Source organism: Convolutriloba macropyga, chromosome 2 (assembly GCF_964194025.1).
Source record: "Convolutriloba macropyga chromosome 2, txConMacr16.3, whole genome shotgun sequence".
NCBI lineage: Eukaryota > Metazoa > Xenacoelomorpha > Acoela > Convolutidae > Convolutriloba > Convolutriloba macropyga.
In genome coordinates, this window is record NC_134469.1 from 24732668 (window position 1) to 24751361 (window position 18694).

General features: G+C 37.3%; 1 protein-coding gene across 5 annotated transcripts in view; it reads right to left on the reverse strand.

Moving 5' to 3' along the window:
• LOC142358530 (roundabout homolog 1-like) overlaps positions 1–18694 on the reverse strand; it is a 187213-nt gene that overhangs the window by 13226 nt on the left and 155293 nt on the right. For all 5 annotated transcript variants that reach the window (XM_075409942.1, XM_075409925.1, XM_075409933.1 and 2 more), the window contains exons 3-6: positions 15178–15343; positions 12992–13197; positions 8975–9122; positions 8672–8847 (exon numbers count right to left, since the gene is read on the reverse strand). In XM_075409942.1, the coding sequence (XP_075266057.1) occupies positions 8672–8847; positions 8975–9122; positions 12992–13197; positions 15178–15343 (696 nt within the window). The remainder of the gene's footprint in view (positions 1–8671; positions 8848–8974; positions 9123–12991; positions 13198–15177; positions 15344–18694) is intronic.

Consider the following 18694-nt stretch of genomic DNA (forward strand, 5'->3'; position numbering starts at 1 on the left):
GGTGCTCGAGACAAATCGCCTTTCAACTGGACCCCCAAGAAAAGAGATGTCTCTGACTGGGCCAGCAGAATCGACAACCTTCTAACACCAGATCGATCAACAGCTCGCTTCGAAGTAACCCCTGAAGTGAACAGGCAAAGTCACTTCTCACGATATCGCAGTTCACGAGACCGATCCTCAAGTGTTGAAGACCGAGACGTTTCCCCCCGAGCTGGTCTATTACGATACAACACTGGCTATTCAGGTAGTAGTAGCCTACCAAAGCTGAAGTTGAACAACTTCGACGGGAACCCTCTCGAATGGCCGGAGTGGTCTAGTATGTTCATTGCTACAGTGGATCAACGACCAATACCAGACTCAGAGAAGATGAGCCATCTGAAGACTCTGCTGACAGGCAAGGCAAGGTCAGCAATCTCTGGAATGGGCTATTCTGGACAGTTCTATGGTGCCGCATGGAGCATTCTGGAGAGGAAATTTGGAAGGCCTCATGTGATCATTGATGCACAACTGGAGAGTCTTCGCAAAGCAAGTCAGGTGAAACCACACGACTCAACAGGTCTGATCAGTTTCTCAGTTATTGTTTCGAACTTTGTGAATGTGCTCAAAGAGTACAAGCAGATTGGTGATCTGCAATCAAGCTCGACATTGTATATGGCAGTAGATAAACTACCCCAAGTTCTCAAAGAGAAGTGGTGGTTCTATGTTGATGATAAAGATGAAGATTGGCCTGATCTAATTATGTTTGAAAAGTGGCTATCTAGGATAGCATTCGTGCACGAAGGGTTTTCAGCTTTCAAGGGAGAGCGAAGAGAAGAAGACCGAAGAAGCACAAATAGAGACAAACGGTTCTCGAAAACGTCGAACTTCAGTGCAAGTTCCAACGTGAAAGAAACGAAGCAAACGCAAAGTGATCACTGTCCGCTAGCTGATGGCACTCATAAAATATGGAACTGTCCACTATTCAGGAATATGAGTGTGAATGATCGGTACGCAGCAGTGAGAAAGCAACGCTTATGTTACGGATGTCTAGGCAAAGGACATGCAATCAAAGATTGTAAAGTCAATGCGTGCGGCATCAATGGATGCATCAAGAAGCACAACCGATTGCTGCACTCAGAAAACCAAATGGACGAGGGCAATCACGCAGTCAACGTAAGTGCAGCAACAATCAGCCAGAGTAACGAAGTTACTAGCTTTCTTCAGATAGTTCCTGTCTCAATACAGAGCGGTGGCAACAGGCTGAACACATATGCTTTCCTCGATAGTGGATCAACGGTTTCATTCATCGATCAAAGTGTGCAAGAGAAGTTACGAGCCCAAGGCACCGGTGTGATGCTCAACATAGCTGGCATACACGGAACGAAGGATCTGAAGACAGAAAAGGTTCCTATAAAAATAAAGGGACTACATTCAAAGGTGCATTCAATCGAAGCGTTTGCACACCCGTCAATCTCCTTGGGAAACACAAAATACAACTACAACAAGCTGAAGCAAAGCTTCAACCACTTGAGTGTTTTACCCAACAAAAGCTTCAACTTGATGGAAGTTGGCATCATCCTTGGTCAAGATGCTTATGAGCTACAACGCCCATTGGACTACAAGATAGGAACACGAAGTGAACCTTTTGCCGTTCTAACAGAGCTAGGATGGGTAGTCAGTGGACCCATGACGGGCAAAAGAAGACAAAATGTTTGTCATTTCGCCTTCACTGAAGATGTGAAAGTGGCTGAGAATATCCAAACCTGGTGGGACATAGAAACCTATGCTTCCAAAATCAACGTCGTCAGTCAGTCAAAGAAGGAACTGCAGGCACAAAAGATGCTAGAGAGTACGACAAAGTTCACAGGCGAGCGGTATGAAGTGGGAATGCTGTGGAGTGAACCAGAGCCAAACCTACCGAACAATTACAGCTCAGCCTTGGGTCAGCTTTACTCACTGGAGCGAAGATTCCAAAGGGACCCAAACCTGAAGAATTTGTATCAACAGTCAATCGATACAGATGTAGAAAAAGGATTCGTAAAGATATTGGACGAGTCCGAAGTGAAAGGCACCTTCGGGAAAGAATGGTATTTGCCACATCATCCAGTGCTAAACCCGAACAAGCCTGGCAAAGTAAGACGTGTTTGCAATGCTGCCTCAAAGTACAAAGAAGTATGCCTTAATGATAAGCTACTAGCAGGACCTGATCTGCTACATGGGTTGATCGGAACAATATTCAGATTCCGTGAAGGACCAATAGCCCTGACAGCTGACATCGAATCGATGTTTCTACAAGTGCAAGTTCCCGAACAGGATAGAAGTTGCTTGAGATTCTTATGGCGTCCAAGAACTAACGAACCTGTTCAGATATACGAATATCAGCGTCACGTATTTGGAGCTAAGAGTTCTCCAACTTGCGCGAACTATGCTCTCAAGCGAGTGGGACTGGACAACGAAAAAGAGTATCCAATAGCAACCAAGGCAATACAAAACAACTTCTACATGGATGATTTCATCAAATCAGTAGAAACCCCGGAAGAAGCAATTGAAGTCTTCAACCAACTAAAACCTCTTCTCTCACAACATGGATTTGAACTGAAGAAGTGGATAAGCAACAATGATGCAGTTACCGAAGCAATCCCAGAAGACTTGAAGTCAATCGGCAACACAAAGCAAGTCGAAGTGGAACCCAATACGGAGGGATCCTCAGTGCTAGGACTACAATGGACCGTTACTGATGACAGTCTTCAAGTATGCAGAGGTACAAACAAGGAAGTTGAAGCACCTATAACCCAGAGGAAGATTCTGTCATTGGTATCTTCAGTATTCGACCCGATCGGATTGTTTGCTCCGTTCAGCGTTCATATGAGACGACTTCTGAAAGGCATCTGGACTAAGAATGGACAACATTGGGACAACGAAGTGGAACCTAGTGAAGAAGAAGAATTCCTGAGATGGAGAGAACAACTTCCAATAGTGGTTGAGACAAGCATCGATAGAAGGTACTTCAACAGAGAGAGGGATAACGCCGAACTTCATGTGTTTGCTGACGCATCTGAAGACACGATGTGTGCAGTGGCCTATCTACGTTCACAACCAAAAGAATACTCAGCTGACTTAGCATTTGTCATTGGAAAATGCAGAGTGGCACCGATGAGGCATCTGTCAATACCACGATTGGAGTTGCAAGCAGCAGTCATGGCAGTGAGGTTGAAAGAACAGATAGTCAAGGAACATGAAATGAGGATAAATAGTTGCAGTTTTTGGTCAGACTCAACTACGGTATTGCAGTGGATACACAGTTCCCATCGCAAACAACAAGTGTTTGTGGCCAATCGAGTAGCTGAGATACTAGACACAACTGATGTTTCACAGTGGAAACATGTGAGCGGTATCAACAACCCAGCGGACATTGGCACCAGAGCAATCAACATTGAAGAACTCAAGAAAAGTGAGTGGCTCACTGGGCCGGCCTGGTTGAAGCGACCAGAAAGTGAATGGCCAGAGCAAGTGAACCTAGTCTTCGCCTCAGATGAAGAGAATATTCCCGCATCGGTCTTTGCAACGCAGACCGAAGAGAAGAAAGCTGTTATCCAGTGGGAACGTTTCAGTAACTTCAACAGACTAGTAAATACAGTGGCATACGTACAGCGAGCATTGAACAAACACAGACCAGCAACACTCATAGTTAGCATCGAAGAAAGAGCAAAAGCAAAAGCAACAATCTTCAAGCTACTACAACAAGAACAATTTGGTGAAGAGATGAAATCTCTCAAAGCTGAAAAGGAAATTCCAAAAGTCAGCAAAATTCTACAATTCTCCCCCTTCCTGGATGAAGAAGGACTTATTCGAGCCAAAGGCAGAATAGGCAAAAGTCAGTTGGACTTCAATGCAAAGCATCCAATTCTGCTACATTGGAAACATCATGCGGTTGAATTATTCTTGCGAAACGAGCACAAGGACAATCAACACGAAGGCACTGAGCATGTGAGAAACATTGTTCAGCAGAAGACGTGGATACTAGGCATACGAAACGCCTTAAGATCAATCAAGAACAAGTGCGTCACCTGCAGAAAAGGCAGAGCACAAACGATAGCACCAGTCATGGCAGATCTACCCGAAGAGCGGTTAGATGCTTCAACAGCCTTTACAAATGTTGGAGTTGACTACTTTGGCCCTTTCATTGTGAAGATTGGGCGAAGAAATGAAAAGCGATGGTGTTGTCTCTTTACTTGTCTAACTATGAGAGCGGTGCATATAGAAGTGGTACCCAAGTTGGACACAGATAGTTGTCTCAATGCAATAATGAGATTTATTGCTCGAAGAGGCAAACCAAGTACAATCATCAGTGACAACGGAACAAACTTTGTTGGAGCTGAAAGAGAGTTTGCAGAGTACGTTGCGGCATGGAACAAAGAAGGGATCGAAGAACATCTAATTCAACGAGGGATCAGATGGAAGTTCAACCCACCCGCAGCACCTCACTTTGGAGGAGTATGGGAGCGGTTGGTGAGAAGTTGCAAGAAAGCAATGTATGCAGTGTTGGGGAACAGATCAATTACCGAGGACGTTCTGTCAACAACGACGTGTATTGTTGAACAGACTTTGAACTCAAGACCTTTGACTCCAGTCAGTTCAGATGTTAATGACTTAGAAGCATTGACCCCCAATCACTTCTTGCTTGGCAACAAGAACGTTTGCTTACCCTACCTACCATGCGCCGAAGAATTTGTTGATCATCGAAAGCTCTTTCGACAAACTCAAGCCTATGCAAATCTCATATGGGACAGATTTCGGAAAGAATATCTGCCAACTCTGAATAATCGGCAAAAATGGCGATCTACGGCGAACGAAAACCTTAAAGAAGGCGATCTCGTTTGGTTGGTCGAAGACAGCGATAAGCGTGGATATTACAACCTAGGTCGAGTTACTGAGACCATCGATGGGTCTGACGGTGTGATTCGGTCGGCGATAGTTCGAACGAACGACGGAGTGTACAAGAGACCAGTAGTGAAGCTCGCCCCAGTACTACCTGGAAAAGATGTTTTCGCGATGGAAAACAGGGCCGGCGATATTGCGGCTGAGCTTAACAACTCAGAAATCAAATTGAATAGCGCTTCAAGGCCATTTCAAGATTTAAAGCTAGAATAGTGTGACAAGCGAAATTTAATGCTACATTCTATCGAAGCCAAACGGATTTGTTCATTTTGTTCAACATTTATATTTAGCAACTATTATTAGTACACAATCGTCATTCATGAAGTCAAACTATAACTCAAACTCGAACTACCTCAACCACCAGCAAAACAATACTACGACTTAACAGTATTGCATCAGATTCTTTGCGATTGGATTGCGAATCAACCTGTTATTGATACAGAATATTCGACAAAACTTCTACATGGTTAACAAATTTCCCATGACATCAAATTTACACTGAAAAAGTGACGTTATGGAAAAGTGTTCACATTCTGTCGACATCATTATCTACAACCAATCAACATTTGAATTTGACATGTAAATCCACGTGACTAGCAGCATAAAAGGAGCTTGAAAAACTACCAAAAATCAGTTGAAATCTGCAATTTTGGTTATATTAAACTGACATACAGTGCGTATTGATGCACACTTTCTTGAGCGGTAAATTACTTGTTATCGTGTCTTGTTTCTGTAGATCATATTAGTGATTGTACAGTTTTAACTTTACTTTGACTTGTGAAAAGAGAATTAACTTTGATATTCTCAAAACTTTCTTTCTGAGGAACGAAGTTCCTAAGTAAGAGAAACTTTGTGCAAAGCATAAAGTCAGTTTCTCTTACTGGCTTTAACGAAGCCTACTCTAGTTCAACATTGGTGTTACTGAAACCAATAGAGAGACTCGCTAACATTAAAGTTAGAAAAATTATTATTCTTGTTCACCTATAGTTACAGTAATTGAGCCCCTTTCTGTAATCTTTGTAGCAGAAAGCTGAAACTTTGTAGAAGTATAGCCAATTTACAAGGCTACAGTTTGTTGGAAATAGAATTCCTAAATTCGGTTTATAGCTTGAGTTATTAACAAAAACTCAACAAAATTTTGATTGTTTCAATTTGAATTATTTTGTTATTCTGAGAGAAACAAGCTTGTTAAACAGCAAAGCTGAGCGATTAGTTATCAAGAGTGATAGAGCAACAAGTAATGCAACGGTATTCTACAGTATAGCGGATAATACAGTTCACAAAAGTTAACTGCAAAAACACAATATCCGGACAGATTTGAAACCGCTGAAACGAACTGGGCGGTGTAAAGTTTTCCTTGACTTTGATAGGAGAGCAGCCGTTACAGATAGGTAACTTTAAGTCGGCGCATAATTTAAGTTGAGTGACTTATTTGTAGCTAAACAAGAATACCAAGAATTAGGAAAGAGGAAAATACCAATTTTTGCGAGGAATTCATTCCAGTTGATGTCTTTTCATACAATGTTTAGAAGAAAAATCTTGAGATTGTTGTAGTTTTATTTTAATACGTAAACTCGAGCTAGAATTTTGGCCACTTATACAAATCAGAGAGTTTTGAAAACTATATAAAAGCTCTAAAAAGATGTGATTAGCTCGTGTCCGGACTAAACTTTTTTCTTCATTTAACCCACCCAGAAAAAAATTACAAAATGTAGCAATGCAGAACGATTAATTACATAAACGTATTTGCTCAGATGAGTAATGCAACAGAAGTAAGCCTCCGTTTTTGAAACTGTACCGTTCTTTCAGGTTAGCTCTGGTATATTTCATCATTATTTCAGAGAAATTTTGTAACCATAGGCGTACTTTGTTCACCAGCGCGTGGTTTTATGACAAAGGTGAACTTTTTAGGCCTGAACAAAGTGGGAATTCCTTTAAGGGGTCAGTCGTCTCGCCACATCTGTTTTAATCTAGATTAACAAAAATGCAACCTTTCAACTAATGCGCATATTTTGTTTGTGAACGCATTTAGCCGGGAACGCGTAGCCCCCCACCATGGACGGCCATACCTTCCAAAGTGAAAACAAAGTAAACCCAGAAGACCGTATCCAAAAAAGGGATTGAATCTGTACCGCTTTGTCTTTTTTGTTAATGACGAAAACCAATTTGTCTAGTCAAGCTTGAAATGTTTATGACGGCGTCGGCCATTAATTTTGCAAAGTGTGGGCCAGGTTTTTTGTTTTGACGAAGAAATATATTTTGTCAACGAGGGCTGTCTTGTTTCATCATTCGTAACACATTTTAAACAACATCGTTACGAACATCTGCTGATGCAGCGAAACATCTCATGATTTATTAAGTGACAAACAAGATTAATTGTGTCATACTTATTATAAATTCATCCCCCACTCAAACCAAACATTTTGTCAAAACAGTCCGACCAGAAACAAGGACACTTTTACAATACTAACACACAAAACAAAACAACATCCCACTTAGGCTGCTTTTATATTCCCCATCTCAGTATAAGGATTCCCTGTTTGCTGTATTTTGTCGGAAAAGAAAGAAAATAAAAACAGCAAAATCGATTTATTTTAAAATTTAATATTTTGAGAAACAGCGATTTGAAAAGAAACGTGTCGCCTGAATGCAAACAATGGCCTTCTTTTTAGTCTGATAGTAGAAAAGAAAGTTGTTTGAACAAAATTTACTTTGCATTCGACCGCACAAATAAAAGCATCTTAATTTATGAATGGAAAAAGGAGCACAAAAAAAACAAAGGGCTACTAGCACTTCAAAAGAAAAAAATGGTGCGGCTTCATTTTTGATTTGGGCCTGGATATTTTCGGCCAGGTTGGTTTTTAATTCGTAAAAACGTTTTCATCTCTTTGTGGTTGTGACTGTTTTATGCTAAAACAGTTTTACGCTGATTAGCAAAGCATGAAAAATCGGTGAAGCGAATGGATTTTCTCTAATGGGGGAAATGTTGTTTAATGATTACTAATTGTCAACAAGCCTTCACAGCGAGTAAAGGGAAATTTGAGGAAAGCAAAAAGCGTTCGTAAGGTCTCATTAATGTGAAATTAAACTTGATATCAGCTACATTTACGTCACAGCTCAAGCATTTTTATTGAATTCTGATATCTACTGCATCGGGGCAATTTTTTAGCACAATAACATAGTAAAATTGTCTGACTTATATTAGCAAATTTATTTGTTTTCAGGGACTTTTTAATCCCGTTGTGAAAAAATGTTAGGTACCTGAAGTTAATTCCAGACAAAATTATCACAATTATCAGAAAAAATAATAGTTAGAGCTTGAAGGAAAGGATTATTGGGTGAGGCGTCAACATAACGCCCGCTAGTCTTATGAAGTTCCTGTTGATTAGTTGCGAAAAACATTTTCTCTCTCAAGGTCATAAAAATGCAAACTGGGGAATTTAAGCTAGAACCTGACCCCATTCCAAAAATGAATGACATTTTGTTAGAGCCTTTTGGTAAAACAATTGGAGCGTGAAATGGTATCACTGTTTCGGAGAGTATAAACTCGTAGTATGTGGCCCAGTGGGCCCAAAAAACAGCAGGATAGTAATAAGAAAAAAGACCGCAAGCCTTAAAAAACAAAATTAACTATCTGTAATTAGTGTGTTGATATCGAATAAACTTTGCCAGTTAGTATAGCCGATCTCAGAATTTTTTTGCATTTTTTAACTGCTAAGCGTATAGTTATGAACAAATTTAATCCGTTTCTCACCTTTAACAGTGAGTGCAATCACAAACTCGCTCTTGGACTGGATCCAGGCACTTGTTTGGACCATTGAGGCATGAGCATCCTCGGACGCTTGTAAGAATGCTGAGCATATGTAGGTTCCAGCGATGTCTCTGGTTGCGTTCTTGATTGACAATGATCCGTTCGGCTTCTGTATCACTCTAAAGAAAATAAAGCGTATTTGAACTTTGCAATCCTTGAAATATTCTCACCTGAAAAAAACCTCAGCAGTCTGGGTTGGTTCAGAATCGGTTAAGTCAATTCACTCAATAAGTCCCATACACTAACCGTTTATTGTTGAGGGGATCTCCTAGCTTCGACCACTCAACCATCAAGTTATTTCCATTCTCGTCCACTGCTTGACATGGAATCGTGGCATCGGAACCCGTCACTATGGAAACGTCTCCCGTGCCCTCAGTTGTGAAGCGCGGAAGATCTGAAAAGTTAAATAGATTTTTTTCAATAAAAAACATGAATCAAAGATTCATTGCTTTCAGAAATTTTTTAAATGAAATAATGTACCAGAATTGCAAAAAATGTTTGGGTAAAAGATTATCAAAGCCACTTTTTCCACATAACATCTATTTAAAATAAAGCCAGGAAACTTGTAATGTTTTTAGTAATAGATCATTATGACAATTGGGCTTAAAAGCTCTCATCGGCAAACAAATTTCATCTTTCCCCGGTTAACGAAAGATGTAATCATAGAACTTTCATACCATTAAACATTAACTGCATAAATTGAAAAGGCCTCATAAAATATTGACAAAATTTAAAATTTGTCCTAAAGTTTTTAATCAAAAGAAACCATACATTTTGTCAGACATTGTTCTTAGATGTTTCAATTTGTTCGGAACTTTGCTGAGATGAAGTCTTTAATTCGTAACCAATTTGCTTCACATTAAATTTACTTTTTTTAAAATTGATCAATATAGTTTGAGTAATTACTCCTTGAATTTTTTGTTCTGCATAAATTTATTCTCTTCATGTTTTTGAATTATATGCAAAACTTGAGCATGACTCGATTGAACTCTAAATTGTTTTAGTGTTCGAGTTGCGTAATGTGCTTGACTTGTTTTAGGAACAAAACACACGTTGCAAAATGATGCCAGAAACTGCAAACCATAATTACAAAACCCTTTGATCTCTTCTATACACCATAATTAACCCTGATAGCAATTTACTCATTGGGAAAATCTCTATTGTTGCTGAGTTCATTTTCCAATTAAACAAAAGCAATACTCCAGAAAATGTTGTCCTATTTTGGCTCAAGGTTCCTTTGATATGCTACTGAAAATGCATACGGGTTTGTAGGTCTTTTAATAAACAGTTAATATAATTAAGAAATATCGAGTAATGTTCTCCCCACTAATGTCGCCACTTTGTCGATAAACATCTTTAATTATTTATAAATAGCGGAAGAACGTAGATTTTTTTCTCTATTTTCACCTCTAGATTTTCGAGAAATATCGTCAGAAATAAGTCATTTCTGTGAATCTAAGAAGCATTCCTTATAACTAAATACTGACCGCTTACAAAAATAAAGCAGTAATCTCAGATATCTGAGGATTCGACTTTACTTTTCACCATGATTTACTCAACCCCCCCCCCCCCCCCCCCCCCCCCACACACACACACACACACACATATTTGAATATCTTCATTTAGCCCCTACATCATTTCACGTCAGAAATTTTTCACTCCAAAACCCTTTCCCTAAACACTACGAATATTATATATTTTTGAGCTTCAATCACTAAAATCTACCCAAAACCCTGCATATCCCTCATTTTAATCATTGATTGAGCCAAAAAATAGGAACTGAAATCGGGGTGAACTGATATAGGAGTTAATTAATCGGGGTTAAATGATACGGGGTAAAACAAATAGGGGTGAAAAACGGGGACAACTAAAAAAAAGCTGCTAATAGGAGTGTTTAATAACTTTGCAGAAGTAATCATAATTGGGTATTTTAAAATGCAAATTCATTGATCCATTTCTGGAAGGCATTGCTAGTAGGTATATGTATCACCTCGTAAAAATAGAACACAGTCATCTGGTGTGAACAGATATTTTGGCGGATTAGCTGGTATTTAAAACGCTATAAACAGTTACTAATCCAGAATTAAATTGATTAGGGAGTGAAATTCAAGGTGGATGAAAGTTGGGTCAGGCGTGGTTAATGGATAGCTTATCAGGGGTGGGGTGAAGCTAAAAGGTGGGGCTATAAAATATATATCGTAAAAAGAGTGCATTTAAAAGAGTTCTCTCGTAGCAGAACGAATAGTTAGCATAATTAACAATAGTTCACTACACTCCTGTCTGTTAAAACAAAAAGTGTATTTTGTATCATGCTACGACAGAAATTACAGTTGCAAAAGAAGTTTCAAACTGCAATTGTCAATCTGGCATTCGTTTGCAGGATAACGAAACATTAATTTTTTTGAGTTCTGCGACTAATAGAAACGTTTTTAAAACAAGTAATGGCTTTTATGAAACAAAGTTATGGGTTCCAGAATAAAATGCTTTACAGAGAAAAAGTGGTCTCCGTTGTCTCATTTTACACTTTGCCTCAGAATTTACCTCAAAAACTCTTTATGGAAAAATTTCACGTTTTTCTATATAGGCTTGATTCCACTAATTTTTAGTAGTTCTTGAAATTTACTTGGTTCAGTATTAAATTTCATTCAATTTTCTCATAAGCTGGAAACTTGCAAAGTGTATTCTGTTATATATCAATTCGGTTCTGAGATATGGCGGGACTACAAGGGAAATGGAATCAAAGGTGAAAATAGATCAGTCAATTAGCAGAGCGCATCCACTTGAAAAACAACAACAACAAAAAGTTAATCTGCTTTACTCCCCGGCTGGCGATAATTCACTTTCCACACTGAACATTCCTTAACTCTCTTTTCCACGCTTGAGTGGGATTAAAAAGGTGGGGGGTTAAAAGACGTTTTGTTTCCGTATCGTCACATTTGCTCTGGGTCTTTTCAAAGTAGTTATTGCAACCTCTTTGAATGTTAGAGGAGAGATGATGCATTGATTGTTCCGATTCTTTGATGCGTTTACTTATCAGGGTGACAGAGAAAATAAGAGATAACTGTTTAATTAAATTAAGAGTAACAAAATAAATCCCTTCACGTGTTCTGAGCAACTTTTGCAGATGGGCAAAATTAAAAGCACCTTTTTGATTTAAAATACCAGAAGTAATGAATAAATTTAATTAAAAGTCTTTGTTTTCTATTTCTTAAAGTCAATGTTTGTAAAAATTAATCTTTGTTCAAATTTTTTAAACGATGACCTTTGAAGTTGCTATTTGCAGAACTTTTACTTCTAATTTACTTTTTGTAATTTAAAATGATGCGACAAAAATTTGGTGACAAAAATTAACAATTGTGAAAACTAATTTTTTCTCGATTAAGATAACAGACAAAAGGTGAACTGCCGATTTTGTTGTTGTTGTTTTTCATGTTTTTCAGGGAAAAATTGTTCCCCAGGGGCGAAATATGAGTCTGTGTTGCCTCCCGCAGTGCTTGTTAAAATGAGGGAAGGTTAAATTACATGGCACTAATTCAAACTGTGCCTTAAAAAACAGTCTGGGATACTTTTGTGTTCATTGATCACCCCACGTGGTTAAATTGGCCAAAATTCACTTATCTATACGTGAACGAATCCCTAAAAGACGCAACCCTAACTTGCGGTTAAATAAAATGTGAGAATCAAAAGGGGACAATCGTAATATCGTATTCTAAAACAGCTTGTGCTATTTATTGTATGTTTTCTAAATTGCCCGGGTCATATTACAGTTAAAGGGTTCTCAATCCTTACAAGCACAGGACTGTAGCCTTGCAAATTATGCAAATGAGCAATTATTTTTTTTAAGTTATCGTGACCTGTTGATGCGCACTCTAAACAAAAATTGACCTTAATTCATTGCCCTGGAAAATTGGAAAAGAAACGAAAATACTGACGGACGGTTGGACAAAACGTAATGCAAAGATAGATTTACACTTTTTTAAATCGAAATTCAACGACCAATTTCATTATTTTTAGGTGAAATGTGCGAAAATAATTTTTAATAGCCATGTTAATTACAAAGAATTTGCTATCGATGAGAGATTTTTTAAAAATTAGAATTACAGGCCTGTATTTTCTTGAGTTAATTTGTATCAAAATCCAGATATAAATTATATAGATTTTAATATTGGTGGAATTCACTATTATAATATTATTACCATGAAGAATGTAGATATTTTATTCAGCACAGGCGAATAAACAGGTTTTATACTATCATTAGCGTACCATTGACCAACAAAGTCTGTTTGTGTATGGGGTGGTAGCTGAACATCTGTTGGGAATCGTCTTCCAGGGACTTCTGGTTCTCCCCTCCTCCCCCTCCCCCTCCACTCACACCATGCTTCACTTTCATCACACATGTGTATTCACCACTGTCCACACTTTTCACTCCAGATATGACAAGAGAACTCTTGGACGCTTCGAAGGAGAAACTGAAACAGTATATCAGTTATAGGTATCTAACTTCATTTTTGTCGATTTGTCTTGTTCTTGTATACTTGTAAATAATTTTATATCACTTTGCTTGAAACCATTAAAATTTGCTTAAGTTCGTAGTGCGCAATTCCCTTTATTAAAAAGAACTTAAAAAGTATCGTGAAATGGGACATGAAGTAAAATTTTCATAGCGATAGATAACAATTTGAAACTTTACATCGATCTTAGCCGCAGTGAAATTTAGCCGCCACTTTCAAAAGTCAGCTTAAGTTTTGAACCTTATTATTACGTGGCTTCGACAAGCACATTTAAAATCAGCAATTGGATCATACAAAGTTAAAATTTGGTATTTTTGAAAGATTGTATATATTGTTTCATAAATATATTTTGTGTAGCAGAACACATTTAAATGATTGTGAAGTACCCGAAATCATATCCTCTTGATAATCTCAATTCGTATTTGGAACGTGTTCCACTTAGCTAGGTAGCTCTCACAATAGAGTATACAAAATAGTAGCTATCTAATCTGATTTAAGACACTTGAGCGCGAAAAAATTTCCAGAAATCTGGACAGGTGCGGATTCCATTAATCGATCCGCTTCCCGAATGTTTCTTCTTTCCCTCTTTTTGTGATTGTTGCACTAACTCTACCTACTAAGTATGTTGTTCTATACTTTGTATCAAAGCTTTCTTTCCAAACACTAGGTGGGGGGGGGGGGGGGGGGTGACTAGGTTATGAGGGGGTGATTTTGAGTTTTCTAAATGTTGATAAAGTCGGATATGTTAGGAGTATTGGTGCGTGCTCCTCTTTTTAATTAGTCCGGAACAAAGCCTCTCAGCCGTGAGTTAAGATTAGGCGCATTAGGGGATCTATTGTACTCTCTATAGCTGAACTGCACATATACACAGGGCTCTATCTATCTCTTTTTCCTCCTTAAAAATCCCCCTCTCTCCCTCTCCCAAGCCAGCTCTCTTGTGTCAAAAATGTGCCTGTCAAACTGAACAAAGACAATCTGACATTTAATAGCACAAGTCCGCTTCAAATTATGAAATGGCCCTGGGTAAAGTTACACGTGCAACTGACAAACTAGCACTCCCTTTGCCAAATGAGAAATCAGATGAAGGGAAAAAGGGGGAAGATAGGGACGGGATGGAGGGAGGGGGTTGGGAGAGTAAAGAAAATTTTTGAAGGCTAGTATATGACATTGAGGGCGCCTAGAGCAAATATTGAACTGAATGATTTTTAATAATTGCTGAACAAAATTTTAGACTTTGGGTTACTTCTGTTTTTAAAAAATTAGTTAAACTAATTTTTCCACTTTGAATAATCGTCAATTAATACTAAACTGGTTGTATTTTCGCCACTATATTTCAAGTAAATTCTATCAAAGAAAACATGTACAATTATTACTTGTTCAAGTTTGTACAATCCGCTTCGCGTTAAGTAGTCATATGAAAATTCAGGTCAAAACTTGGGGACAAATTAGGCGAAAAAACTGTTAAAAATTTTGCTATGTATCATAAATTCGAGGCAAACACTAGATGCAAAATATATGAAGAGCTATTAGATATCTCAGATTGAAGAGTACTTATAAGTTAGTCATCTTTTCACCTCCTCCTCCCCGAGGTCTGTTCATATTTAATCCCATTTTTCCACCTTTTGTTCAACTTCCCCCGCCTTAGACTCTTATTCCATGACTGACTGATTGTGGAAGCCACTTCAAAAAATTTCCCGCTGAAAAATCAGCCAAACAGGCTAAAAGTTAATAAAAGCGAATTAAGCAATTTAATCAACCTTTTCGCACTTAAAAATCACTTAAAAGTTGTCGCAACAATGATAAATTAGCAATTTTATTGGATTCGGGTCAAACAACTTTTATACAATCACATAAGAGCCTATATGATTAAACGTGTTACGCAATAATTACGTAACACTTTTTCCAAGCATTCTCCAAACAACATGTGTGAAATCTTACCGAGAATTCAATTGGTCGAAGTCAATTCTGGATCCACTCGGATCTTCCCATATAATTCCGACTATTCCGGGTTCCCGGCTGAAATGAGAATCGACGTCTTGACAGGGGATCTCGATTATGTCACCGGACCTGACAATCATCTCCGAGCTTTGAAGAGATTGCACACCTGAAAATAAACTGAGTTTTTTTCAGAAAAAAATGAAAAAAATTAGGAGATATTTTTAATTTAAATATAGTTCAGCTACTATTGCCCAATTACTAAAAGTCATAGAGTATTTAACAATTTGAATTCCTGAAAAATATCATAGATGTTGAAATAGTTTAGTCTGGAATTTTTCTGAATGTTTTTACCGTAAACGTATTTTTATTTTAAACAATAAATTTTGTTCAGCAATGTTCTGTTAGTAAATAATGCTGCAATCAATGAATCATTTATCAAGAAAATTTGATCCGATAACGTCCTTTGTTTTGATTAGTATTGGTGTGAATTTCAAACTTAATGCACCCCACCCCCACCCCTTTCACCCCAGGGCTTAAGAAGGGAGGGGGTGCGTTAACTATTGTTTACAACATGTATAGCATTTGTTTTCGATAAGTTAGCGTGTACTGCATGAGAAAGTTTATTCATATCAACTTGAAAATTAAATCGGTTGTAAAAAATTATGAGAACCCCCATTAAGTTTGTGACTTTTCAGTGCGCGTTTAAACACAGCATGATAAAGTCGCGATTCTTTCATATTGATTGGTACTGCAGGCTCAAATTGAGCGTGAATTGTTATTCTCGGGAGCAAATCTGTCCAAATCAATTTGTTTTGAGAAAAACTCTAAAGCATAAAGATCACTTAAACGTCACTTTAACATCAACTAAATCTTTGTAGTTCCAATTAATACACATGTAAAATGACCAAAATTGGCCATTAAACAAATTATAAACAGAGCTGCGGCATGTTTTACAATACCTTGAAGGCAAATTGAGTCGTTTAACTTTATAATTTCTTAATTAATTGATAATTGAGTTTGTGCTGAAACCGAAACCATGCAAAAATTGTTTTCTACTTGAGAACAGCTCCAGAGCGAACAAAAGCCATTTTCAAAACTCAAAGAGCTCTTCAAAAGCTAATGAAACAACACAACAATAGTTTTCAGCATTATACACGACGCACGTGATCATAAAAATGACAAACTCATAGCTTTTTAAAACAGCATATTCACAAATTATATTTAGCGGAACTGGGACCTTGCATACCAAATTTTATGTTCCTCCGCCACCTTTATCGAAAGATGAAAATATTGGCAGCTTTTTTCAAACATCGAACACAAAATTCATAACCATGCAGCTTCTTTGATTTAAATTTGTTTAAAATTCGTGACTGAACGTTTTAAAACATGTCTATTTTTTCAAAATGCATTTTTTCTCGCTGCTCATAACAAGTGTCTTGAAGTCACAAATTTTGCATAGATGCGCAAACGCTTTAAAATATATTGCAACTACAGAAATGGGTCGCTACTCTAATCTTGAACTGGCCCAAAAAACTACACTTATTTAGTAGGCTAGTGGTCTAATAGAAGAGCATAGCAAACTAACTTCCTTATAAGATCTGGTTGAATAATTTAACCGGAGGTGAATCGGGTCAAAACTGCTCCTGCCTTACAACAAACAAATCACGCCTGAATTATCACCCGGCCGGCCACACGCAATTTATGTTGTCACGCTTTACAACTACCCAATGGTCTAATACCTATCATAACCGCTTCAAAGTACTACTATTATTATTATGCATAAAAATAAAAACAATCAAATATTTTCCAAGTCTGCGAAATTGGAATGAAATGTACAGAAATAGTATCACCCAGAGACAGTTGAACTTGTCTGCGAAATAACTTTTATCAGGTCAATTCACAAATTTTTACGGTTGTTTTTTTTTGGAAAATTTTATCGAAAAATTTCAAAAAATTTCCAAAGAAATCTAGAAAAATGTTGATTTCATTTCAAAAGATTGCAAAAATAGAAGAAAATAAATCGAGAGACATGATAAATAATATCTCGTTGAAAAGAGGGCGCCATTACTTTTTCAACTGTTCTTTTCTATCAATTTTGGTGACATCTTTACAAACCGCTATGTTGCTAATCTTCGCTAATAGATCACAAATTTGTTCATCTGGCTGTGAACAGCGTCTTACTTGAAGTCTAAATCTTCACTAACAGACAGAAATTGAACTAATTGTGATTCATTACTAATTCTTCAAGCAGTTCGTGAAATCATTTCCTCAAATTATCATTACACGTTCAAAACCTTTTCAAAGTTAATCTCTAAGCCAAAACAACAAATTTCAAAGAGAAAAGTCAAAGAAATAAATTTCGATCCGTTGTGTCAGCGAATAAAGAGAATGCGAAATTTATGTTTTACTTGAAAGAGTTCGCTCGGGCAAACATCTAAAAAACTTGCAGTACTTTGCGCAGAAATCAGGAAACAAAAATAATTTGTTTATGTCATAATACTGTAATTTAAGTGCAATTTAAATGTCAGGCAACTGGAGGTCAAAGTACTGTAGATTCTTTTGAAATGTCCGACAAAAAGTGAAGTGAATTAAATTGTGATTAAAATTTCAGGTGCATAGCTGATGAAAATTTATCCCTTGTAAACATTTTTTTATCCCTGCCAAATGTATAATCTGTATATGAAAAATGCATTTTTTTTAAGTTTTAAGCTGTAAAGCTAAAAGTCATAACAATTTTTCTCTCCTGGAAAATATTACTTAGTACGCCTTCTCATAATCTGGGACACAAGTTACAACTTGACTTTTAAAATGATTCAGTTTCAATTGTAGAAATGTTGGCATTTTTCCGGAATAGAATCCAGTCATTTTGTTAGTTTTAATATCGCTGTGTTTGCATTGAGGCACCAATTTATTAAACTGAAAATGTCACATCAGGAGACCAGCCTGCCAAAAACGACTTTTCGATTTCCATCCAATTCAAGAAAAGTATCTAGGACTTAACTTGATCTTTCTTCCAGCATTTTGTCCCAAAGCTAAAATTGTGTGTGCGTGTGTTTTAGATTGTCTGAAAATATAGTTCTTTTCTGACATTTTTTAGTGATATGGTGCTTACGGTTCAATTTTTTGAATTACTATTATGGTAAACTAAATTTGGAATTATAATCTATCATCTACAATTGATCCCTGAATTATGCTAAATTGGAGCACAAAACAAATGGGAGGCGCAGTAATTATGTACAGAGCATTCCGTAATTCGATATTTTGTGAGTGTGCGTATATTTCAGTTTATTTCGTGCTGTCAGTGTGTTTAATATAAGATGAGCGTAGCTGTTGATTAAAAATAAATTGAATTTATATGTTTGATTGACACCCAATGAAAGAATCAATAATGTCCATGTATTGTGTGTGTGCCACTTCAAATGAGTCAGAGAAAACACTTCAGAAAAAATACTCGACCCAATACAGAAAGCCCTAATCAACTATGAAGCACATTAATACAAAATAATACCTGATATTT